The sequence below is a fragment of the Scylla paramamosain genome, unplaced genomic scaffold (assembly GCF_035594125.1).
Source record: "Scylla paramamosain isolate STU-SP2022 unplaced genomic scaffold, ASM3559412v1 Contig20, whole genome shotgun sequence".
Taxonomy (NCBI): domain Eukaryota; kingdom Metazoa; phylum Arthropoda; class Malacostraca; order Decapoda; family Portunidae; genus Scylla; species Scylla paramamosain.
This window is the reverse complement of record NW_026973685.1, coordinates 1100001-1127198: the sequence shown is the minus strand read 5'-3', so window position 1 is coordinate 1127198 and position 27198 is coordinate 1100001. Positions and strand designations below refer to the sequence as shown.

Genomic DNA, 27198 nt, shown 5'->3' with positions numbered 1-27198 from the left:
GCAGGACAGGCGGTGGCGGTGGATATCCGTCCAGCAGGACAGGTGATGGTCATGGCGGTGGATACCCGTCCTACAGGACAGGTGGTGGCAAAGGATACCCGTCCAGCAGGACAGGTGGTAGCAGTGGATACCCGTCCGGCAGGACGGTGGATGACTGTCCAGGAGGACAGGTGATGGTCATGGCGGTGGATACCCATCCAGCAAGACAGGTGGTGGCGGTGAATTCCTGTCCAGCAGGATAGGTGGTGGTAATGGATACCAGCCCTGCAGGACAGGTGGTGGCGGTGGATACCCGTCCAGCAGGACACGTGATGGTCATGGCGATGGATACCCGCCCTGTAGGACAGGTCGTGGCGGTGGATACCCGTTCAGCAAGACAGGTGATGGTCATGGCGGTGGATACCCATCCAGCAGGACAGGTGATGGTCATGGCGGTGGACACTCGTCCAGCAGGACAAGTGGTGGCGGTGGATACCCGTCCAGCACGACAGGTGATGGTCATGGCGGTGGCTACCCGTCCAGAAGGACAAGTGGTGGCGGCGGATACCTGTTCAGCAGGACAGGTGGTAGTCATGGCGGTGGATACCCGTCCAGCAAGACAGGTGGTGGCTCTGCATAACCATCCAGCAGGACAGGTGGTGGCGGGGGATACCCATCCAGAAGGATAGGTGGTAGTCATGGCGGTGAATACCCTTCCAGCAAGATAGATGATGGTCGTGGCGGTGGATACCCGCCCTGCAGAACAGGTGGTGGCGGTGGATTCCCGTCCAGCAGGACAGGTGGTAGTCATGGCGGTGGATATCCGTCCAGCAGGACAGGTGGCAGTCATGGCCGTGGATACCCGTCCAGCAGGATAGGTGATGGTCATGGCGGCGGGTATGGTGGATACCCGCCCTGAATGATACATGGTGGCAATAGATACCCGTCCAGCAGGACAGGTGGTGGCAGTGGATACCCGTCCAGCAGGACAGGTGGTGGCGGTGGATGCCCGTCCAGCTGGACAGATGGTGGTTATGGCGGTGGATACCCGTCTAGCAGGACAGGTGATGGCATTGAATACCAGTCCAGTAGGACAGGTGATGGCATTGAATACCAGTCCAGCAGGACAGGTGATGGCAGTGAATACCCGTCCCGCAGGACAGGTGGTGGCCATGAATAACCTTCCAGCATGACAGGTAGTAGCGGTGAATACCCATCCAGCAGGGCAGGTGGTGGCGGTGGATACCCGTCCAGCAAGACAGGTGGTGGCGTTGGATTCCTGTCCAGCAGGATAGGTGGTGGTAATGGATACCGACCCTGCAGGACAGGTGGTAGCGGTGGATACCCGTCCAGCACGACAGGTGATGGTCATGGCGGTGGATACACGTCCAGCAAGACAGGTGGTGGCTGTGAATACCCGTCAAGCAGGACAGGTGGTGGCGGTGAATACCCGTCCAGCAGGACAGGTGGTGGCGGTGGATACTCGTCCTGCAGGACAGGTGGTGGCGGTGGATTCCTGTCCAGCAGGACAGTTGATGGTCATGGCGGTGGATACCCGGTCTGCAGGACAGGTGGTGGCAAAGGATACCCGTCCAGCAGGACAGGTGGTGGCAGTGGATACCCGTCCAGCAGGACAGGTGGTGGCGGTGGATGACTGTCCAGGAGGACAGGTGATGGTCATGGCGATGGATACCCATCCAGCAGGACAGGTGGTGGCGGTGGATTCCTGTCCAGCAGGACAGGTGATGGTCATGGCGGTGGATACCCGCCCTGCAGGACAGGTCGTGGCGGTGGATACCAGTTCAGCAGGACAGGTGATGGTCATGGCGGCGGATACCCGTTTAGCAGGACAGGTGGTAGTCATGGCGGTGGATACCTGTCAAGCAAGACAGGTGGTGGCTTTGCACAACCATCCAGTAGGACAGGTGGTGGCGGTGGATACCCATCCAGCAGGACATGTGGTAGTCATGGCGGTGAATACCCTTCCAGCAAGATAGATGATTGTCGTGGCGGTGGATACCCGCCCTGCAGGACAGGTGGTGGCGGTGGATACCCGTCCAGCAGGATAAGTGGTAGTCATGGCGGTGGATACCCGTCCAGCAGGACAGGTGATGGTCATGGCGGTGGATACCCGTCCAGAAGGACAAGTGGTGGCGGCGGATACCCGTTTAGCAGGACAGGTGGTAGTCATGGCGGTGGATACCCGTCCAGCAAGACAGGTGGTGGCTCTGCATAACCATCCAGCAGGACAGGTGGTGGCGGGGGATACCCATCCAGCAGGATAGGTGGTAGTCATGGCGGTGAATACCCTTCCAGCAAGATAGATGATTGTCGTGGCGGTGGATACCCGCCCTGCAGGACAGGTGGTGGCGGTGGATACCCGTCCAGCAGGACAAGTGGTAGTCATGGCGGTGGATACCCGTCCAGCAGGACAGGTGGCAGTCATGGCGGTGGATACCCGTCCAGCAGGATAGGTGATGGTCATGGCGGCGGGTATGGTGGATACCCTCCCTGCAGGACAGATGGTGGCAATAGATACCCGTCCAGCAGGACAGGTGGTGGCAGTGGATACCCGTCCAGCAGGACAGGTGGTGGCGGTGGATGCCCGTCCAGCTGGACAGGTGGTGGTCATGGCGGTGGATACCCGTCCGGAAGGACAAGTGGTGGCGGCGGATACCCGTTTAGCAGGACAGGTGGTAGTCATGGCGGTGGATACCCGTCAAGCAAGACAGGTGGTGGCTTTGCACAACCATCCAGTAGGACAGGTGGTGGCGGTGGATACCCATCCAGCAGGACAGGTGGTAGTCATGGCGGTGAATACCCTTCCAGCAAGATAGATGATTGTCGTGGCGGTGGATACCCGCCCTGCAGGACAGGTGGTGGCGGTGGATACCCGTCCAGCAGGACAAGTGGTAGTCATGGCGGTGGATACCCGTCCAGCAGGACAGGTGGCAGTCATGGCGGTGGATACCCGTCCAGCAGGATAGGTGATGGTCATGGCGGCGGGTATGGTGGATACCCGCCCTGCAGGACAGATGGTGGCAATAGATACCCGTCCAGCAGGACAGGTGGTGGCAGTGGATACCCGTCCAGCAGGACAGGTGGTGGCGGTGGATGCCCGTCCAGCTGGACAGGTGGTGGTCATGGCGGTGGATACCCGTCTAGCAGGACAGGTGATGGCATTGAATACCAGTCCAGCAGGACAGGTGATGGCAGTGAATACCCGTCCCGCAGGACAGGTGGTGGCCGTGGATAACCTTCCAGCATGACAGGTAGTGGCGGTGAATACCCATCCAGCAGGACAGGTGGTGGCGGTGGATACCCGTCCAGCAAGACAGGTGGTGGCGGTGGATTCCTGTCCAGCAGGATAGGTGGTGGTAATGGATACCCGCCCTGCAGGACAGGTGGTGGCGGTGGATACCCGTCCAGCAGGACAGGTGATGGTCATAGCGGTGGATACCCGGCCTTCAGGACAGGTGGTCGCTGTGGATATCCGTCCAGCAGGACAGGTGATAGTCACGGCGGTGGATACCCGCCCTGCAGGACAGGTGGTGGCGGTGGATACCCGTTCAGCGGGACAGGTGATGTTTATGGCGGTAGATACCCATCCAGCAGGACAGGTGATGGTCTGGCGGTGGACACTCGTCCAGCAGGACAAGTGGTGGCGGTGGATACCCGTCCAGCACGACAGGTGATGGTCATGGCGGTGGATACCCGTCTAGTAGGACAAGTGGTGGCGGGGGATACCCATCAAGCAGGACAGGTGGCAGTCATGGCGGTGGATATCCGTCCAGCAGGATAGGTGATGGTCATGGCGGCGGGTATGGTGGGTACCCGCCGCCCTGCAGGACAGATGGTGGCAATAGATACCCGTCCAGCAGGACAGGTGGTGGCAGTGGATACCCATCCAGCAGGACAGGTCGTGGCGGTGGATGCCCGTCCAGCTGGACAGGTGGTGGTCATGGCGGTGGATACCCGTCTAGCAGGACAGGTGATGGCATTGAATACCAGTCCAGCAGGGCAGGTGATGGCAGTGAATACCCGTCCCGCAGGACAGGTGGTGGCCGTGGATAACCTTCCAGCATGACAGGTAGTGGCGGTGAATACCCGTCCAGCATGACAGGTGGTGGCGGTGGATACTCGTCCTGCAGGGCAGGCGGTGGCGGTGGATACCTGCTCTGCAGGACAGTGGTGGCGCTAGATACCCTTCGTACAGGACAGGTGGTGGCGGTGAATACACGTCCTACAAGGACAGATGGTTGCGGTGGATACCCGTCCTGCAGTACAGGTGATGTTCATGGCGGTGGATACTCGTCCAGCACGACAGGTGATGGTCGTCGCGGTTTATACCCGTCCTACAGGACAAGTGATGGCGGTGGATACCCGTCCTACAGGTCAGGTGGTGGCGGTGGATACCCGTCCTACAGGACAGGTGGTGGCGGTGGATACCCGTCCTACAGGACAGGTGGTGGCGGTGGATACCCGTCCTGCAGGACAGGTGATGGTCATGGCGGTGGATATCCGTCCTACAGGACAGGTGGTGGCGGTGTATACCCGCCCTGCAGGACAGGTGATGGTCGTGGCGGTGGATACCTATCCTGCAGGACAGGTGGTGGTGGTGGACACCGGCCCGTTCCGCAGAATTGACTTCCAATATCATTCTCCCTCCACTGAGGTGCTGTGGTTCAGGAGTACTCCTTCTTTTCATTTGACGGTCTCCTTTCCAATGTTCTGTGTTTTCACTGAAGGACGCCCTTCACGAAGTGGATGACGTCCATCGTGTCTACTGTGTGAGGATGCGTCAGATTTTCTCTTAGTTTATTCTAGTTTTGCTGTTCCCTGGTGGCTTGCCTCGTGACTCCCTGAACTGATAATTTAGTCCCTAAACTATCAGTCGTCCCTGGCAGCGGCCGACTCTGCCCTGGTGCAGGCATACTGCTGGGCTGAGTCCCACCTGGGGAACCTCGCCCTGTTCTGTGCGATCCTCACCCCCTCCTGCTACGAGAGCTGGACGTTGGGGTAAACAAACTTTTTATCGTATAAAACGATTTTAAAATTAAATACTTATTGTGATCCTCATCGGTGCGACAAGACATTTGTAGATTGAGTGAAGAGAGATGGTGAGGAAGGGATCGCAGGTTTGGGGCGTGAAGGGTGAGGAGAGAGAAGGCACGGTGTGTGGAAGGTTTGTTTGGAGGGGCTGTTTTGCCATAACAGGAAGGTGTGGCTTTAAGAAGAAGAAGAAAGTGAAGCAGCAGCAGCATAAAAAAAAAGAGAGTGCACATGTGTGTGCAGATTTAACTGGGGCTTAAGAAAAAATAAATAAAATAAATAATTGGAAATTGATTGTAGTGTGTATACTTTATATGCACATTGTCACTACTACTACTAGCCTACTGGCTCCTTGTAGCTGCTTCTTATTAATTCTCTCTTCCAGCATTATTGTAACTATAAATCTCTCTTCCAGCATTATTGTAACTATAACAAGAATTTATAATAATTAGGAGAATATTGATGACGTGGTAAGCATGATGGCAAATATTTATATCTTTGTTTCTTCCATATATCGCTTTATATTACTCTAACGTTTTCCTTCTGCGTTTGTTCCTTTTCTTTCTTTCAGGCTCAGAGTGAGCATCGTAGGAATGGCAGCCATCTTGATAGACTTGTAAAAACTGGGAACACCACCGACAGCTTCAGCAGGTCCTGGCACTGGTTCTTCAGTGTTGAGTGGCAACCGTTCATTTGACAAAGAATAGCTGTTTCAAGGGTTTAGGGAAAAAAGTTTTAAAGTTACAAGTTTGTTCACATTTTGTTTGGTGGTGTGTGGAAGTAATTTCGCAGTCTGTCAGTAGCACATCGGACTGCTTCCGTCTTGGATCACTGAGCTGCTGCATTTATTTATTTTTTTCAGATCACTTTATGTTTGCTCTAGAACAAATCTTAGAAGTTATATGAGTAACTATTGTCCTTGAATTCATTGTTATTTTCATTTGTTTATTTATTTATTTTTTTTTTCCTTCTTCTTCATCATCATCTTCTTTTTCTTCTTTTCTTCTTCTTCTTCTTCTTCTTCTTCTTGTTCTTCTTGTTCTTGTTCTTGTTCTTGTTCTTCTTCTGCTTCTTCTTTTTTTTTTTTTTTTCTTCTTCTTCTTCTTCTTCTTCTTCTTGTTTTTTGTTCTTCCGCTTCTTCTTTTTCTTCTTCTTCTTCTTCTTCTTATTATTATTATAATTATTGTTATTATTATTATTATTATTATTATTATTATTATTATTATTATTATTATTATTATTATTATTATTATTATAATTATTGTTATTATTATTATTATTATTATTATTATTATTATTATTATTATTATTATTATTGTTATTATTATTATTATTATTATTATTATTGTTGTTGTTGTTCAGACATTCCGACAAGCTGGAGGAGGAGGTGAGAAGAAATACAAGTGTTGGGAGGTGAGTTTATTCCCGACTAGTTCCCCTGAAGAAGCTTGTGCGAAACTAGTCGGGAATAAACTATCCTCCCAGCACTTGTGTTTCTTTTCACCTCCTCCTCCATTATTAGCATCATTATATTCCGGAATTACTAGTAAGTAGTGACGTCAGTAAATTTGCGAATGACACCAAATTACGAAGATAAGACAGGACTGGATAGAAAGTATGATTGGACAGAAAAGTGTGAAATGAAATTCGATATCAATGAGGTAGCGTTCTCTACGTAAGAAGTAAGAGAGAGAGAGAGAGAGAGAGAGAGAGAGAGAGAGAGAGAGAGAGGGATGCACAATATATAACAGCAGCTTAAAGGCCAGGGAGATAGCTAAATCTTCGAGAGAGAGAAAACAAAGTGATACTACAAGTCTGCGGCCTATAAAACAGTGCATTTAGTGCTTTGATAAGGCCTCTCTTACATTACGGTGTACAGTTGTGGCTGTGCAAAGAAGAGTGACTAGGATGATCCAGGGACTGAAAAAAAAAAAGCTAGTCACTGGAATGGTGTAGGGAGCGTGGTGATACGATAGAGGTATTTCGATATCATTAAGGTAGGCTTTACCTCCTCATACGGTGTTCCATCCCTCGAAGTAATAATAATGATAATAATAATAATAATGATAATAATAATAAGTGAATTGATAAGTAAATACATCCGCCAATTCATGATGACTTAAGATTTCTCGGCCTGGGTGCTGGACCTTACAAGTCTCCTGATACTTCATCTTGCTATTCTTGTCATGTGCCTTACCCGAATAGAATGGCTGGCGGGGGGGAGGGGCGGAAAGGTGACAGGCGAGGTGCAGGCTGAGGGTCATGGCAGGGTTAGTTGGGAGAGCTCAGCCCCAGTGAACGCTCGTGTGTGTCAGCTGAAGGACACCAACACTGCCCGGTGATCCATCTGGGTGGTGCCAAGCGAGGAACATGTACTGGTGTTTTGGTGAGTAGATTAGGTAGTGGTGATACGAAGAGATTTAACAATACGGCCCTTAGATGTTCTTCCATATGATGTATGCTAACAATCGCGTGTGTGTGTGTGTGTGTGTGTGATGGGAATAAGGTACCTAAGTTTGTTAGTGAACACGTACTATTATTTAGTATACTATCATTTGCTCCTTTACTTTACTGAAAACAGTACGGTTCATATTGAAAGCATGTTATAAAACTACATTGTGGTTTGTAAGCATGAACTCTGCCGTCTCCCATCGTCTGCAGCAGTGACTACGTGAGGTGGAGACTAAAGGAAGGGGAGTAGGGGAGCTGCCAGGTGCCTCCACACGCCCCACAATTGCACGAGGGAACATTCTTTTCTTCTTCTTTCACAACATCCTCACTTTATTTTACCAACCGTGATTCAAGTAAGAGAGAAATCCAAACAATTTTAAACCGTCAAATAAACTCACCGTTCGCGAAAATATTCTAACGTGTATTTTGAAATTGCCGCGTGACTGGATATGTAAGGGAAAGTGGAAAGCCAGGAAGCGCCACAAGCATAATGTTATTCAGTCTTAAAAAATGATTGAGTTACCCCGGTTAGCATCCAAAACTGGAAAGGTGTGGATATTCTTTAAGTAAAACGTCGACCTGCTATACCATGGAACTGAGGTTTCATAAGCGAGTGGGGTTGTTCGTCCTAGTGGAAACATTTTTGAGTGACCATTCTATAATTATCATATTAGCCAATATAACAAATAGTTTACCTAAAGGAACTGGTGTGTGACTATTGTACGACACTATACGCAGATTATCAACTTCCAAGAGGAATTATTCTGCGATTACGTTGGAAGTGGTAAACTATTCTGTAATTATCGAACTTACCGCTAAAAAGAAACTCTATCTATAATCATCACTAATTCGAAATTATTGTACTCGACACTACAAAGATAATTTACATGAACGAATGAAATGTGTATTGTCATAAACCATACAACCATCTTTCCCTTACTCTAGGTGCGGCGTTGATGCTGGTAACAGTGGTGGGGATCCCGGCACACAGCCAGCAGGCATCGGCAGCATCCTTCCGCCTGGTCACCGCTTACACGTTAAACCGAACTGATGACTCCACTCAAACATTTCTCAGGTAACACTTAATACACCGCACCGAAGATGGATAGATAAGTACTATTACTTGTATATTTTCAGTCTTAAAGTTAGAGAAAAGTGTGATTTTCTTTTAATGAATTGTACATGAATATCTCAAAAGCTCATGGAAGGATGCATGAACTTGGGAAAGGTTAGGAATCACTGCCCTATATGATATACCAATAGCGTGAAAATAACAGCTATAGGACACTTCTTTATTACATGTCTATAAATTCAATATAATGAGACTATTTGGTCGTGGTCCTTCAGCGACATGTCATTTAAGTGGTTTGGTTAGGGTAGAAATTATATCTAAGTGAACTAATGTATGAGAGAGAGAGAGAGAGAGAGAGAGAGAGAGAGAGAGAGAGAGAGAGAGAGAGAGAGAGAGAGAGAGACTGAAGCTTCAACTTTTCTTGTATTTCAGAGTGGGGACCTCTCCCTCCACCCGGTCCCTTACCTTGGCTCTGCAGGTGGGTGGGTGCATAACCTAACGTGTCTTAAAAGAAGGAACAATACACTAACTAAAATTAATGACGTTTTTTTCAATTTAAGACTCAAGATGAACACCTGCTGGAATAAATCACACACACACACACACACACACACACACACACACACACACACACACACACACACACACACACACACACACACACACACACACACACACACACACACACACACACACACACACACACACACACACACACACACACACACACTCCTCCCACTCGCCTAATGTAAGATGTCGTTGTTCACAGACTGACCTGACTAACTGTGGATGCAATGTCACCGGGAATTACTCAGGTCGCGTCCTCCAGGTGACAGGTGGCTACACAGGTGATGCGCTCAAAGTCGTGGCGCAGAGGTACCAGCATGTGGGGGGCGTTGGATCAGCTGAGGAGTTGGTGAGCGTAGCGTGGCACCCCGAGGAAGAGGTGAGAGAGCGTGAGAATATTACCTTATAGATTTTCTTGTTATATTTTTATTATATATATATATATATATATATATATATATATATATATATATATATATATATATATATATATATATATATATATATATATATATATATATATATATATATATTGTTTTGTCTTTATTTTTTTTTATTTTTCCTGTATGTCATGTTTAGTTTTATCTGTTGCCTTGTCTTCCTATATTTATTTTTATTTGGTAGTTTATTAATATATTTATTCATTATTTTCTTTTAATGCGTATGCGTGAGGAAGACTTGCAAAAGGCAAAAAAAAAAAAAAAACTATTTAAATATCCATAGTTTCTGCTTACAAAGTACCACAGCAATAGAAATCTGATCTTTAACATTTGCATCTCATTATTATCTTCATATATTACATACTACCATTGCTTCATCATTCCTATAGAAAAAAAAAAAAACATACAAAATTCTTGTCATGCCACTTTGAAATAAAAGAGATGAGGTCACACTATTCCTTCCTCTAGATGCTGTTCATGGCGGCTCCCAGGACCACCCTCAGCCTGGCCAGCGGGCATGAGGGCCAGGCGGGGCAGTGGTGGCGGCTGTGGTTGAGAGGCGGTGAGGAAGAGCGCGGCAAGGCCTCCAGTGGTGACCCCGCGCCGCCTCAGCTTGACCAAGGTGTGTAAGTGTGTGTGTGTGTGTGTGTGTGTGTGTGTGTGTGTGAAGAGGTGGAGCTGATGGGCCTCGCAGTGTATTGAGTGTACGTATACATTTTTATTAAACAGGGAATTATTGTTATTATTATTATTATTATTATTACTATTATTATCATTATTATTATTATTATTATTATTATTATTATTATTATTATTATTATTATTTGGTGGTTTAGATCCTCTGCAAACCTATATTGCTTTTCATTATCTCAAATCAAAATTAAATAGCACTGCGCAAGATATGACCGTTAGTTAAGATTTTTTCGGTTAAATTTAATGTTAGGATGGGAAAAAAAAAGAAAAAGAAAAAGGAAGAAATAAAAATTGCATAAAATATGAAAGGCATTGCTATAGTCGGAGTCGTAATTTTCCTTTCTAAAAGATGCAACCATAGATTTCTTTATAAAGGAGTCTATGATATACCTTGAGGCAACGAATTAAAAGGATTGTTTATACCTCGTATAGAGCGAGACGCAGCCGGAACCGAGGCAGGACGGGGCGTGGTGGTGCGCACTCAGTTCTCTGAATCCATCTTTGGCGTATCTGTGGACTCGCTGATGCCGGGGAAGCGTCGGCGTCTCCTGAACCTCACCGTCACGCCACACACTGGGTAGGTTTGCAGTCATGTGTTTGAAGGTGCCAATACTTCATTTGTTTCGAAAAAAAGTTTTCTGTAAAATGTCTTTTCAAGCACTGATAGATTACATTAGACAATTGTTTATAACCATGAGTCCTCTCTTAACTTTCAGAAAACACTGGCAGGTGAGCCTACATGTGCCAATTATCTCTACAGCCCTCGAGTGGGAGACGAAGCTCTGGAAAAATCAGGGCAAGCAACATTGGGAAGTTAATGGGGAAGTCAAGTCTACCAAATCTGACATATCGTTAGAATTCGTTCACTTCAAGCAGGAGAAGCAGGACGAGGAGACTCAGGTCACGGATGACAGAGGTGAGGCTGGCAGGTGTGATGCTGAAGGTTGTGGGGACGGCAATGTCAAGGAGCCAAAAGCCAAGTCGCGGCACCACGTCGACAGTGATTGCGACTCAGATTTAAGAAAAGAACAGACAGTAGACCAGAATGAAGTTTGTAGTGGTCGAGATCATAAATCAGAAGACTTAAAGCAAAATGATCATGATTCCGTAATGGTAAATGTAGACGAAGAATGTTCCAGGAAAGCGGAGTGTGATGGACCGGAAGAGTCAGTGTCAAGTGACGCTGTTCAAGAGACTACACAAAAATTAACTTCCCGGGTTTTCAGCCTTTCTTCCAACATGAAAACTTTCGGTAAGTACGTCCACACTTCATGTAGAACGAAATTTGACTATTAAGGCAAAATTTAATGATACGTTTCTTATGATGTTAGTAAGTCCTTTTATTCAGGTCTTTTTATATACTTGATTTCTTGCAAATAAGAATTTATAATTAAAAAAAGTTGTTCGCTATACCTTTTGAAATCATAACTATTTGGATAGTACTGTTCTAATATTTTTTGTCGGTCGCGTCATCAGTGCCACAGTAGTGTATTTGAGTTGTTTACTTACCTGGAGCTCACGACACCCTCCCTTTATCTCCCTCCACGCACCGCACGCATAGTCTCATCTGACGGAGGACGCTGGATTCGGATCCTGCAGCGCACACACCTGGCATTCTGTCCTCACGTTGGCTGGAACTTGAACCGTGAGTGAACCGGAGCCTGAGAAGCTAAAGTTCAAAGCAAGAGAGAGAGAGAGAGAGAGAGAGAGAGAGAGAGAGAGAGAGAGAGAGAGAGAGAGAGAGAGAGAGAGAGAGAGAGAGAGAGAGAGAGAGAGAGAGAGAGAGAGAGAGAGAGAGAGAGAGAGAGAAAAAAATTATTTAAACTATACAAGAAAAATATTGCAAAAATATTTTTTATCACTTTGAATTCTAGAAATATTTCGGTTCAATCGTGACTGGACTGGGTGGGAGTACGTGGTGAACACCTGGGAGTGGGGCAACATGGTGGTGAAGGCGGAGTGGGGCGTCTCTCTCCTGCAGTGGTACCAGAAAACTTTCAGCTTCTCTTTCGACCAGGTAAGTTCCACCTCTCTCTCTCTCTCTCTCTCTCTCTCTCTCTCTCTCTCTCTCTCTCTCTCTCTCTCTCTCTCTCTCTCTCTCTCAGTGGATATTTTCATGCTGGATAATTATTTTAGGTGAGGAATCTTTGTGGGTAGAAATAAGTCATTTTTTCCTTTTTTTTCTCCTCCTTTGTGTTCACCTCCAGGCGGCGGCGCTCCCCTCCACGCAGCTGGTCCTGGATTTCCGTGACTGGTGGAGCTACAAGGTGTGGCTGAAGTGGCCGGTCCTCGCGTCCTCCCTCGCCGCTTCCCTCACGCTTGGTCGCGACAGTCACACACTGCTGGGTGAGTCAGACCGTGTGGGGGTGACGTGGGAAGGCAAGGAGAGAGTGACGGGGTGGATCAGCTCAGTATTGAATGATGCTCCGTGTTTTTTTTGTTCGCATGACTTGATTGACTCGACTTTTATTGTTTGTCTTTATCTTGTATCTTGAACTTGCTAGTGGGGATTATTGTTATAATTGTTATTATTATTATTATTATTATTATTATTATTATTATTATTATTATTATTATTATTATTATTATTATTATTTATTTGTTTATTTTTCTTTTGGTATGATTTTTGTAAAGGATTATATTTTGTAACTTCATCTGATTTGTTATTCGTTGGTTCTTTATCGTCCCTGATTCTCTCTCTCTCTCTCTTTCTCTCTCTCTCTCTCTCTCTCTCTCTCTCTCTCTCTCTCTCTCTCTCTCTCTCTCTCTCTCTCTCTCTCTCTCTCTCTCTCTCTTTTTATATGCACTTTCTTTTTCATTATCAACTACTTTACTATTTAATATTACTGCATTAGTATTCCTTATTAATTTATTTAGTTTTACCATCATTGTGCTCAGCTTTACTTCATTATACTATTTTTCCTTAGTGTTTATTAATGTATTTTTTTAATCTATCTTTATTCATTTATCTATTTATTTATTATCATTATTATTATCATTATCAATATCATCATCATCATTATTTTCATCCACAAATGTACTGTTAGTGAAGAAAGTGGACGAGTTTCTGGGTGAGGACGCCGGAAAGGTGGTGGCGCGGGTGGTAGCGCGACACACCCCTGCTGGCTTGGTGGTGACCTTCCACGCCGACACCGCCAGCATGCAGGAGCTCCACGATACCGTCACTGCCGTCCTTGCTCAGGTGCCTCGTGCTGGCGTCCTGCTGAGTGGTGAATGTGTGCTGACGGGGGTAGCGTGGTGGTGTAGTGTTGGGATGTAGTGATGGTGATTTAGTGTGGTTGCGGGGAGGTGTTGGTGGTGTAGGAGGTATATTATAGTGGTGATATGGTGGTGGTTCGATATGGGTAGTGTGGTAGTGGTGATGGTGGAGATGGTGGAGGTGGAGCTGTGGTGGTGTGGCAGTAGTGTGGTAGTGTGTTAATGGTGTAGTAGGTGCAGCGGTGGTGCTTCGAGTATTTAACATAATCATTTGCTAGTCGTTTAGTTTATTTATTTACTTATTAATCCCAACTGAACGTGACTGGTGTTCTTGATTCATGATGACGACGCCTCCACCTCCCCATCAGGCCATGGAGAGCCCTGACCTGTGTGGCGAGGTGCCTGACCACGCCACGCTTCTGAAGTTCCTGCACGACTTCCTTGGACAGTCACCGGCGAGTCTCTGGGCGGATCTGCTGCAGGAAGTAAGTGAGGAGCCTTTGCTGGGGTGGGAGGGCTACGGTTCTCAAGTATTTCTTGATGAATTAAGTTTTTACTTTGATGATCTGCATTGAAGTTTTGATAGGTCAGCTAGTTTAGTTAGTTAGTTGGTTGGTTAGTTAATTTTTTACATAGTTCGTTATTAACTGGTTTGTGATTAATTTGTTGTAAGTTACTAGTTAGTTATTGGTCAATGACTTAGTCGGTTAATCAATCACTCAGCTACTTATTTTGATACATAGTAAATTAATTAATTATAACTATAAAATAATTATTTCATTAGTACCTACTTAATGGTCATTCAATAAATTAGTCAATTATCAGTTAGTTTGCCTTTAGTTATGCACTATATCTAGTTAATTCATATATATATATATATATATATATATATATATATATATATATATATATATATATATATATATATATATATATATATATATATATATATATATATATATATATATATATATATATATATATATATATATATATATATATATATATATATATATATATATATATATATATATATATATATATATATATATATATATATATATTATACCTGCTCTTCATGCACACCCTTTTCCTGCCTTCGTTCCTTCACCCTAGGTCCGTCGCCTGCTGCTGGGGTCTGGCACCGAGGCAGACTTACATCACCTGCTGGAAGTTTTCAGGGAGGAAATGGGGACAGGTAATTAACAAACTCCTCCTCGCAGGTGTTGCATGTCTACCTGTAGCTGCTGCAGGTGACCGTGGCAGAGCAGGTACTGTTTCCTTCTTTACACCAGCATTCGGGCTGGTATAGATAGTTTCGGCTTTAAAATAGAAGCAGAGCAAAGACGAGACAATTCATAATGAAGAACTTCAAGAAAGAAGATAAATAAATAGATGTCTAGATAAGCTCTCAAAACACAACAGGAATTTTAATTAGGCAACTGCTCGTACGTATATTAGATGAGATCATTACCTTAATTTGAAACGCGAAAGTAACTCAAATTTGTTGCTCAGGTAATTACGTACTGAAAATAGAAAAAAAAAAGAAAAAGAAAAAAAGATCAGGACTCTCCCCAGAATTTAATTAATCAATGCCAGTAAAAAATATGCAGTAACCGGGCAGGTAATCCTGATCCGGGCAGCGAACACACACACACACATACACACACACACACTACTGCCACGCCAAGTGAATTTTTTTTTTTTTTTTTTTTTTTTTTTGCAGCAGAAGGCGTAGGATTGTGGGAGGCAGTATGGACGGTGCTGGAGCGGGCGGGGCTGCTGCGTTCCCGCGGCGAGGAGGTGGAGGTGGTGGTGCCCTCCGAGTGGATTAGGCTGGCGCAGGTGGGTGTTGTGGCTCGTGTTTTGAAAAGCTTTACTCTATCATCACGACTAAACTCCAAGGCCACAGTGATGATTTGGCGGCTTATCAAGAGTGTTTCTCGTGTTAATAATGTAGAAATATTGTTAATGTCACTAGAACAGTAAAAACACCCTTAAAAACCCGTCTAACTTCAACTGGAGCCATTTGAATGGAAAGGAGTTGCGCCACATGCATGTTTCAGAATATGGCTCAGTGAGTCATGGTGTGCTCAGTGGAAATATTAACTCTTTCAGTACTATATATAACATCCGAACCTCATCATATCCCTTCATAGACAATGGAGTGAATAAGACGTAATGATTTTGAATGAGTAGCTGTAGATTATTTAAAATGCTTTGATCACGAACGTATCATCCTTCACTTGATAAAGTCCTCCAATGACTTGTGAAATATAGTGAAGTCGATGCCAGGATACTGAAGAAGTTAAGAGAGCATGACGACCTAGATTCATTTCAAGTCGTCTGTGTTAGTCTTGAACCTTGTTGGACAGAATGTATCCCATTTGCTTATCTTTGTGACTGTTTATCTTAGTGGCTGTATAGAGGCTAGGGATGTAAGCTTAAATCCTTAGGTGATTCAGTTACTTTACGAAGCTGAACACAAAGTGATAGGCAGAATTAAGGTAAGGAATATTTTGACTCGTGAAAAAAAAATAACTGATTTTATTTCTGGAGAAAGTTTTACTGGGCTGTGACTTGTAAACCAATAAATATCTGGATTGTGATAAAAAGAGTCCTATTCCGGGTTAATCCAACAGTGCGCATGTATTCCTCTGCAGGGGTGGTTCACTTGGGCTGTCATGGGAGGCGGCGGGCAGTGCGAAGGCAACACACTGATGGTTAACCTGGTGGATGCGCTGGCGGAGACCCTGAGGCGAAGTGGCAGCGGGCAAGCAACCTTTTGACCCACCAGTCAGACAAACTTTTATGTTCGTTCTGAAGGCAAATCAAAAGCAGGAATTTGTTACCAAAACCATAAATAAATGACGTCATCGTACATCTGGCATCCATTCGTGTAGCTGCTATACAACACTATATTGTTTATTTATTTATTTTTTTACATTGTGTTGATTAATTGCTTGCTTATTCTTAGAAAATATGTAGGCGATAATATCAACATAAATTATATACATGTATTCATTTCATTGGGACTATTCACTCCTGTTGCTACGTTCTCATGTTCGTTTGTATTGAAAAATGTTCCCTTAATTATCAATACACCCAACCATCAATAATTATTATAGTAATATCAAAATAAAATGTTCATTGTTAAATACTGGATCAAAATAAAGCCAATCAGGGACCTCGACACTTGCTTTACCATTTACGTAAGAAAGAAAACCCCGTTGAAAAAGCAGAATCAACTGGACTTCCGCGGGAAACTACAACAATCATCATCAGTCCACTGCTATTTCCTCCGCGTAAAAGCAATGCAAGATGTGCTACCTCGTTTTGGAGGTGTTTTCAGGACACAGGGAAGGAAGATGAAACCTGACTATCTTGCACCTCAAAGGTAAGAATGCCTTACAAATGTTAATAGTTGCTAGAGTCTGATTTTCTGTGTTTTAGTGCTGTGCAAGCTAATTATATAATGTCTACTCTACCAAGTCACTGATTGTAGATATAATATGCCCTTTTTTCGTGCCAAAATTGAAAAGAGCAACTGTTATATCAAAGTGAAAGCCTAGATCGTGTAAATCACACATGAAGTACAGGAGAGCAGGTTCTGGCACACCATATCAGGTTTCCGTTGTTGTCATATATGGTGTGGGCAATGACCCTGGTTTAGTCGTCCTGCTTAAGCCATGTGTGTATTGGTTTATAATTTTATCCATGGCATTGCGTCTGACATTATCATATGTTTGTATGTTTATGTTGTGGTTTTGTTTCTGACATTATTTCTGTTAGTATTATTCGTATATATATGTGGAGTGTGATGTGCGCTTCATGGCGTTAACTACCAATTAGGCAATCAGCCGTCTTGCCCGACCACTTGTATCACAACCCTAACTTGCCTCATTATTGACCTGTCATGCCGCGCTTCATTGCTTCCACTGTAACTCAAGTAGATCACAGAGAATACTGGGGTAAAAAGTTAAGTTTCGAGACTATTCCTGCTAATGAGGTATAAAAATCAAATTCATTATAAATATGTGTCGTATTGCCCGAAACTACACTAAAACTATTATTGAGATCGATAACCAGCTGAATAAGTTCCACATTAGCAGAAGAAAATATGTAGTGTTGCTGAATATTTTGTTACAGTAATTTATTTTTTTTAGCATTTATAATTACATTAGTATGCGTTTGCGTAGTGGCCGCCCCGTTCTCTATGAAGACAGCTTGCCACCAACCGTCATACCGCTTCGTTGAGTTTTCTTGTCTTTCGTGTAGTCTTTGTTTAGATGGAGTGTGGCGTCATGGTGGGTGAGGGATGAATGTACAGTGTAAGAGGAGGAAGGGGAGGGGGAGCGGGAGGGGTAGGAGGAAAAGGAGAAAGCAAATGGTTATCTCGAAGTGATCGTCTACCTTGCTTCATGTTCTCCTCCTCCTCCTTCTCCTCCTCCTCCTTCTCCTCCTCCTCTTTCTTCTCTTCCTTCTCCTCTTTCTTCTTTTTTTCTCTTTTTACTACTGTCATTGTTGTTGTTGTTGTTATTGTTGTTGTTGTTGTTGTTGTTGTTGTTGTTGTTGTTGTTGTTGTTGTTGTTGTTGTTAATGATGATGATGATGATGACGTTAATAATAATGATGATGATAATAATAATGCATTAGTAGCGTAACAACTTGCAGGGATTACTTCCTGTATGCAACTGATCTTCCTTCATCCTGCTTCGTCAGATAATGTTCCCATTTAGGCCGAGATAAAATATCTACACTCACAAAACGGCTCCCAGCTTTATAGCGCCTACTGGGAGGTGATGCTGACGTGTAGCATCACCTCACGGCCACGTCCACAGATGTGTTAAGAAAATGAAAAAGAATGCCAGTTAGAATCTATTATTAGTAACGATCAGAGAAAATACAGATATAATATTTTTTCATTTGATTATAACGCATTTTTTATATGTTACAGGCCTTTATCTTAGCTATACATCACAATATCTTTACATTTACATGACTATCTAGTGTATCGCCACAGCGCCATATGACCTCTGATGTCAGTCTGCCACCTTTTCATAATTTTAAAGCATTCAAATTCAGTAAGTAATTTGATAAGGCAAAATCAATTTCTATTCAACAAAAGCAAAAGTATAACGTTGTAGTAGTAGTGGTGGTAATGGTGGTGGTGGTGGTGGTGGTAGAGATGGTGGTAGTAGTAGTAGTAGTAGTAGTATAACTGTAACAACAATAGCAACAAAACGAAAAATCATAAACACACACACACACACAAAAAAAAAAAAACTTTCGCTCCCTTTTTCTCCCCCAATACTTTCACATACAGTTTAGAAAGTACCCCCTCTCCCCTTATATTCTTCCACACGGACACCCTTCAGAGATGACTCGCTGATGCCGGGGAGTCCTCACACACACAATCACCCTTGGCAAGCAATTATCATAGAATGGCAGGCGCGTAAGCCACCCACCAAGCCCCTTATTGCCTCGCCTCCTCCCCCGCGCGGCGCTGAATGGGGAAGTTGACACAATGAGCTTCGGGGGAGAGCGGGAAAGTTGACACAATGGAAGGCATCATAAAATGGCAGTAATTGGAGAAAGAGCCTGATGGCGGGATTGTGATAGCGGCCACTGATGAGAACCGTGGCCAGGCTATTTTGGGCTGGCTTTGTGACGTCATATATAGAGAGAGAGAGAGAGAGAGAGAGAGAGAGAGAGAGAGAGAGAGAGAGAGAGAGAGAGAGAGAGAGAGCTGGAATGAACCGCTTCAAGTAGTGATTCGAGACGCTTGGGATACTGTCATACACACACACACACACACACACAGATTCAAAATAATGAAATAACACCCAAGAAAGTCGTAGTTGTGCAGTAGCGAAAAAGAAAAGTAAAAAAAAAAAGTTGTTTCGTGTTGTTAATGGTGGTGCAAAACATTAAAGGATGGAATAGGAGAGAAACGTATGAGGAAATGAAGGAGAAACTAAAAAGAAGAGGAAAGGAAAGGTGGAGATGAAAAAAAGAGGAGGATAGGAGTTAAATAGGAGAAAAGAAGGAGGAGGAGGAAGGTGGGAGATGAAATGGAGGAGAGTAGGAGATAAAAAAAAAAAGGAGGAAGAGAAGGAGGAAAGGGGGTGGGAGACGAGAAAGGACTACTGAAGGAGAAAAGGAATTACAGGAGAGGAAAGACGAGTCGTTTGATGGGAGATGGAAAGATGAAGGAGGAAAGAAAGAAAAAAAAAATAGGGAAAAAAACAGTAGCACGAGAGAAAGAATTCAGAACGAGAACTAGAAGATGGAAGAGCAGGATGAGCAGAAAGCTGAGGAGGAGGAGGAGGAGGAGGTGATGGAAGAGCAGGAACAAGAGGTGGTGGAAGAGCAGGAGAAGGAATAGGTGGCAGAAAGCGTAGAAGGAGAAGAAGGAGGTGATGGAAGAGCAGGAAGAGGAGAAGGAGAAGGATGTGATGGAAAAAAAACAAGAGGAGAAGGAGGTGAAAGTAATGGAAGAGCAGAAGAAGGTGGAAGTGGAAGAGTAGGAGAAACAAGAGAAGATAGTGAAAGTGTAGGAGGAGGAGGAGGAGGAGGATGTGGAAAACCAGGATGAGGAACTAATGGAAACATAGAAGATGATGGAAAAGGAAGAGACGAAGGAGGAAGAGGAGGAGGTGGTAGAGGAAGCGTAGAAGCAGAATGAGGTGTAGGTGTGGTGTGGAAGAGGAGGAGGAGGAGGAGGTGGTGGTAAGCCTGTTTCTGGTGTCTCGTGATCCCCCAGTGAGTGCGGAGATTACCTGGTCTGGCGATACACTCACTAATAAACAGCAACAGCTCGGCTAATGCTGGATTGCCGTGCGATAAGAAAGACTGGCAGAGATAGTTTGCCTGAGATGTATTGTGGTTAGGATAATTCTCTCAAGCTGGAGTGAATAGCAAAGATTTAAGTATTATCTCTCTCTCTCTCTCTCTCTCTCTCTCTCTCTCTCTCTCTCTCTCTCTCTCTCTCTCTCTCTCTCTCTCTCTCTCTCTGTAATGTACCAAATGATGATAAGGAATAATATTTAGCACTCTTACGTGTCATCGGCGCCATATGACCCTTTTGTTGACGCACGTTAAGATTGTAAGTTAGTCAGTCAGCCAGTCAGTCAGTCAATCGGTCGGTCAGTGAGTCAGTCCGTCAGTCTTTTATGTCTTGCGAGTAGCTATCTTATCTTTGAAATTCTCCTTCTTAATGGTAACTTTGACATTTCCTTTTCCTCTATTTGTTTCCTTTCTTTTCTTGCTCTCTTTTTTTTTTCCTGTCCTGTTATGTGTTTTTGTTATTCCTCCTCCTCCTCCTCCATCTCTCTTCTTCTCTTAACCTACTACTAGTACTACTACTACTACTACTACTACTACTACTACTACTACTACTACTACTACTACTGCTACTACTACTACCACTACTGAGTATCCGACCATATAATGTTTTAGAGCCTCACGGTTCCTTAAACTAAAGAAGGAGGAAGAGGAGGAGGAGGAAGAGGAGAAGGAGGAGGAGGAGGAGTAGATAGTAACCGAGAGAGGCGCGAAGCGTGAGAGTAGGTAGACCTATTTCTCTCTCTCTCTCTCTCTCTCTCTCTCTCTCTCTCTCTCTCTCTCTCTCTCTCTCTCTCTCTCTCTCTCTCTCTCTCAAAAGTATGTAGAAACACAAAGAAAGTTTCGTGTTGTGTGCTGCTCTTGCCAAATAAACCTGTTATTATTATTATTATTATTATTATTATTATTATCATTATTATTATTTATTATTATTATTATTATTATCATTATTATTATTATTATTATTATTATTATTATTATCATTATTATTATTATTATTATTATTATAATTATTATGTTATCATCATCATCATCATCATTATCATCATTATCATTATAGCAGTGGTAGTAGTAGTAGTAGTAGTAGTAGAAGTAGTAGTAGTAGCAGCAGCAGTAGTAGTAGTAATAGTAGTAGTAGTAGTAGTAGTAGTAGTAGTAGTAGTAGTAGCTGTAGTAGTAGTAGTAGTAGTAGTAGTAGTAGCTGTAGTAGTAGTAGTAGTAGTAGTAGTAGTAGTAGTAGTAGTAGCAGTAGTAGAAGTATAAGAGTGAATCTTGGCTGCGGAATTTTATAAAAGACTGTAGTACAAAAAGAGGTGTTCGAAAAATTCTATATAGGTGGTTATGGGGAAAATCGTGCAGCACCGGAAGGGTAAAACAATGGCGGAGTGTGTTAATGTAAAGTGTAGGGAGCTAAGTGTTCTTGTTCCTTTGTGTGCTTAAGAGGAGGGGAGCAAAGTACTGGTGGGAATGAAATGAGGAAGTTATGTTTTGCTCTTTTCATTCGAGGAGGAGATGAAGAGATCTTATCATTTAATTGCGGGAGCGATGGAATGAAAAACACTTACTGAAAGATGCTGTTTTCCTTTTTATTTGGGTGAGGTGGCAAGTGGGTGTAGGTGAGGAAGAAGATGAGATTTTGAAGAGATAAAAAGAAAGTAATGTTTGCGAGATGAGAAGGTGTCATTTTTTTTTTTATTTTTACCTTTATTATTATTTTATTTACTCATTTATTTATTTTTTAGTCATGTGGGAAGTGAATGTAGATAGAAAAGAGGATAAAGAAGAGAAGTTCATTTTCTTTTACATTTTGAAGAGACAAGATGGGAGTAATGTTTGCAAGGTCAGACAGTGAAGCTTTCTTTTTCATGAGTGAGTTAGGAATATGGCTACAAATAGAGGATGTGAAAAGAAAATATTTTTTAATCTATTTATTGAAAGAACAGGAAAAGAAACACGGATTATAAGGAAAGGAAGAAGCTGTACGAGTACAGTCCTTCTTTCCTTTTAAGTGAGTGAGTGAGTCAGCGGTTGGAAGAGAAGATGGGCAAGAGGAGGAGGAGGAGGAAGAGGAGGAGGAGCAGGGGAAGGAGTTTCTTTTAAAGTGTAGATATAAAGGACTAAAGTACTAGATATAAGATGAGAAAGTTGTGTTTTCCTTTATTTTCATTATTCTGGTGAGTGGGGCGCTCGTTGGAGGAGGAACAAGAGAAGGGAGGAGTTGGAAAAGAAGCAAATAAAAAAAGGTAAGACTAAAGTACTGATAGCAAAGAGATGAAGATTAATTTAGTTAAAAGTAGCCTAGTTGGAGAAAAAAACAAAAGAAGGGGAGGTTGAGAAGAAAGAGGATGAGTTTTTTTTAAGTGTATATAAAAGAACCTAAATACTGATGGCAAAGAATTAAGGAAGTGTTGTCTCTCCCTTTTAATGAAGGAAGGAAGAGGGGGAGGAAGAAGAGGGAAAGAGGTGTGGGTGTTACGATAGCGGGCTTATTGAACGTGTATGTTAGGTGAGGTAAGGCTTAAGGTAAGTTGGATTAGCTTAAGTGAGGATTAGAATAAGTCTTTTTCCTGATAGTCTTTTTTTTTTTTTTTACATTCAGAACATTGTAAGAGAAAATATAAAACTAACGTAATTCTTTCTAGGCTAACGAACTAAAGACTGTAGTAGATAAAAAAAAAAAAAGGAAAAAGGAAAATAAGCTAATTAAAACACCTGCAAGCGATGGTGGGGAAACATTATCAGGCAGTGGAGGGGTTAGGTTAGGTTAGGGGGAAGGCTTGGGTTAGGTTATGTTAGGTTAGGCGTAGGGCAACAGCGCGTTCATGCCGTAGACTCATTCACGGTTTGATGCTCCGCCTTGTTCCTTCTCGTGCTACTGAGCTAGTAGGCAGGAGCAGCAGCAGTAGGATCCCCACACTCTCGTTTTCTTTCTCTAGCGCCTCCTCCTCCGTTTTCCTCGTTCTAATGTTCTTCTATTTTACATCTTTCTCATCTGTTTTTCTCTCTTTTTTTTCTGGTTTATGTTTCTATTTTGTTCAGTTTTGCTCGTGTACATTTATTTGGCTTGTTTTCGTTCTGTTTTGTTTATTTTTCCATCAATTTTCTTTTTTCTTTTGTTGTCGTTGTTGTTGTTATGTGAATATTTCCCTACTTTATCTTACATCTTACTACAGGGAAGAGAAGAAAGGAAGAAGCAGTTAGAAGAGAAGGACAATAATAGAGATAAAAGAAAGAGAAGAGGAATATGAGTAGAGATGGAAGAGAAAGGAATCGAAATAAAAAGGGAATGTAGACACGATAGAGAGAGAGAGAGAGAGAGAGAGAGAGAGAGAGAGAGAGAGAGAGAGAGAGAGAGAGAGAGAGAGAGAGAGAGAGAGAGAGAGAGAGATTATGACTGAAAGGTAGAAAAGAGAAAACAAGAGAGGTGGAAGAAGGTTAACTGAAAGCATGGAGACGAAAGAAAAAAGGAAGAAAACAAGATAGATGAAAAAAAGTAAGAAGAGAGAGAGAGAGAGAGAGAGAGAGAGAGAGAGAGAGAGAGAGAGAGAGAGAGAGAGAGAGAGAGAGAGGACCGAAACCTAGAGGAAAAACAAAAAGCCAAAATATTTAACAGAGAAACAAACACGGACTACTCTTTGAGATTTTAAGGAAGAAGCAGAGGAAGAAGGAAACGAAGAAGAGTGACAGGCAAAGCTGGGGAACTGTCAGGAACAAGGGAGTCGATAATAAAAAAGAAATATATGAAAGGTTTTAAAAGGAGGAAAAAGTGAGGCGAGGTGAAGGAGGGAGGCTGGGCCAGGAGGGGCGGGGCGGACGGCGATTCAATACAGAAGATCACTGGAAAGATCAAAAGAGCCTCCGGGCGATATCTAATAAAAATATAACTGAGCCAACACCGCCATCTTGCCCTGAGAGAGAGAGAGAGAGAGAGAGAGAGAGAGAGAGAGAGAGAGAGAGAGAGAGAACTTTTTTGTGTCAATCAGTTTACGTATTACGCAGGGTACATTGTTTAGGTAGAATGTGCACACTTATATATATATATATATATATATATATATATATATATATATATATATATATATATATATATATATATATATATATATATATATATATATCTCGCGCGCGCGCGCGCGCGCGCACACACACACACACACACACACACACACACACACACACACACACACACACACACACACACACACACACACAGATAAGCTTAAGATCATACAGTTAATATCCATCTAAATGTGGATGACTGACAAGAATTGTGTCTAAATAATCATCGTTAAATAAGCTTTTACAAATACTGATTAATTCCTGCCCTTCAGGTAACAAGTCCCTTACAGCGATGCGTTCAAGGCAATAGTGTTGCAAAGTGTTGGCATCGGGAAGGTTACACAGCCTGTAGGTGGAGTAGTGAGGCACGTCCTCTGCATGGGAGACCTGCCACACCGGGCAGTAGCCCATCCTCAGCCTGGCACTCACAACATTGTGTCTCGCACCGTGAGTCCGTGACGACGATACATATGAGGAGCAGCGAGAAATTTGTCATGGTGTTGGATGGAAACACTGCTTTGCCCTCTCAACGTTTCTGCGATGTGTACCACCGTGGAGTGAACGTCCGAATATAATCTTTCTTATAACAACTTAGGGAGGGAGTATCACGCATGTCAAGTAAATTGAGAGCACAGACAGCTTTGGCGAGACTATCAAGTGACATTATTTGGAAGTCTGACATGAGAAGGTACCACAAGAATGATATGACTAACCTGTTGCCTTGAGCTGTGGCCAGCTGACGTAATGTTTTCTGTACATCTTCCTGGTGCGTTGGTCTTGGAGAAGCGAGGGCGTAAAGAGCCGACTGTGAGTCGCCGGCTCACTGCTCTCCTCCGGGCGGCACCATTGTCACGGAGAATATGGAGCACACGGCACTCCCATCCTCCTACAGCTAGCCGTCAACGTAGACGTGATGCGCCGCCGGAACAGAGGCAGACGCTCTGGCAATGGTCTCTAAAGCCAGGTGTTTCTGCAGGAGAGGAAGGTCTGCTTTGAAGGTCTGAGTAAAGGAGACGTCCGGTTGAGGAACACGCCATGGTGGTAATCCAGGATCAATTTCTGCCTCAGGAACATCAACAGCCAGTCTGCGAATGGTATCACATACCATCTTGGTGAGGATGCGGCCGCCAGGTCGAAGTAGAGGTCTGGACGCGTCTGGATTGAGTGAAGTTCTGATAACATTAAAGTAATGAGGAACATAATGGTGAGAGTAGAGGCACTTTACGCTGAAGTGACATTCGCGTATTTGCGACACTCTTAAGAAGTGGGGGCAAGTCAAGCTACGCCTACATGTTAAGAACCATGCATGATGGAGAGTGGACACCCCAGGATAAATCTCATCACTCTATTTTGAAATTTTCCGAGAGGCTCCAATGTCATCTTGGAGACCTGAATGAGAAAAAGAGAAAAGTAATTGATGACTGATCGAATGAATAGTACGTAAATGGTCTTGGACACAGGGATGGAAACTCCTGAGGCAGAGAGAGAGAGAGAGAGAGAGAGAGAGAGAGAGAGAGAGAGAGAGAGAGAGAGAGAGAGAGAGAGAGAGAGAGAGAGAGAGAGAGAGAGAGAGAGAGAGAGAGAGAGAGAGAGAGAGAGAGAGAGAGAGAGAGAGAGAGAGAGAGAGTTTATGATCATGCACTTTTAATTTATTGTGACGGAAAACAAGTGACAGGAGCAGCGTAGCGGTGGTGAGGTGGTGGCAATGAGCACAATTACGGAAATGATGATGGCAATGATACAATAAACACTTTTCCTCTTCACTTCCACTCATTCCTTTTATAATATAGAATGAAAGCAATTCCACGGTTTTGAAAAGTACTTCGAATGAAAAAAGGTTCTACTTGAGAAACCTTTAATCAATCTTGTAACTTTCTTTCTGCATTCTTTTTTTATTTATTTATTTATTTATTTATTTTTTTTTTTGCAAACATTTGAGTAAAATCTGAGATACATTTTCCTTTCGAACGTACAAAATGAAAAAAAAAACTTCCTTAAAAACACTTTAATCACTGTTATATAAACATTCACCTTCATTTTTTATACTGACTGACTTTCGCAGAGTATGAGGAGATATTTCAAAACGATGATCGTGCATGTTTTTGAGGCGAGGTGGCGGCTGCATAGGGCGTCAAGGGAGGGCAAGGAGGGGGCACTGCGGTGAGGTGAGGTGTGGAGGAGCAGCTTCTCAGAGACGCCTTACGTGTGTGGGGAGAGTGGGCCAAGTCCCGCCCTTAGACACGAAAAGTTACGAAGCAAATGTGGGGGAACTGAGAGATGACGCGAGGAGGGAGAGGGAGAGAGAGAAGCAGGACGGGAGGAGGGAAGATGAAGTGGTATTTTGAGGAGGAAAGGGAGCCAGCCAGTAGATATTTTGAGGGAGCAGAAATAGGAGAGGAGGGACAGGCATGACATAGGAGCAAAGGAGTGTGGAACAAGGGACTCCAGGATGAAAGAAAGTCGTAAAGAGGGAGGAAAGAAAAGAGGGGAGAGGACTTGGGCTGAGGAGACACCGTGAAAGGATTGGAGGAGGACTAGGAGGAGGAGGAGGAGGAAGAAGAAGAGGATGAAGAAGAAGAAGAAGAGGAGGAGAAGGAAGAAGGAGAGAAGGAAGAGGAGGAGGCGTAGAAAAGACCGTTGAGATGGAAAGCAAGAGCGAAGAAGGAAAAAAATATATATAGGTGGGAATCGGGAAAGACGGAACTTAAGAGTGAGAGCCGCGAAGAACACGCTGGAGATGGAGGAGGTGGGACTCTAGAATAGGGAGGAGGAGGAGGAGGAGGAGGAGGAGGAGGAGGAGGAGGAGGAGATACTGGAGGA

At 43.8% G+C, this 27198-nt stretch overlaps 1 protein-coding gene across 7 annotated transcripts in view; it reads left to right on the top strand.

Annotated features, from left to right (window-relative positions):
• Positions 1–27198, top strand: part of LOC135097460 (uncharacterized) — a 68370-nt gene that overhangs the window by 3299 nt on the left and 37873 nt on the right. For 2 of the 7 annotated variants that reach the window (XM_063999373.1, XM_063999372.1), the window contains exons 5-18: positions 8428–8557; positions 8987–9032; positions 9324–9500; positions 10030–10183; positions 10687–10831; positions 10971–11506; positions 11816–11899; positions 12129–12271; positions 12462–12633; positions 13302–13456; positions 13842–13958; positions 14590–14671; positions 15200–15318; positions 16137–16870. In XM_063999373.1, coding sequence (XP_063855443.1) covers positions 8428–8557; positions 8987–9032; positions 9324–9500; positions 10030–10183; positions 10687–10831; positions 10971–11506; positions 11816–11899; positions 12129–12271; positions 12462–12633; positions 13302–13456; positions 13842–13958; positions 14590–14671; positions 15200–15318; positions 16137–16262 — 2186 coding nt within the window. In that variant the 3' untranslated portion in view covers positions 16263–16870. Of the gene's footprint in view, positions 1–7258; positions 7418–8427; positions 8558–8986; positions 9033–9323; positions 9501–10029; positions 10184–10686; positions 10832–10970; positions 11507–11815; positions 11900–12128; positions 12272–12461; positions 12634–13301; positions 13457–13841; positions 13963–14589; positions 14672–15199; positions 15319–16136; positions 16871–27198 lie in introns of those variants that run through there. The other 5 variants (XM_063999378.1, XM_063999375.1, XM_063999374.1 and 2 more) reach the window with 5 other exon arrangements.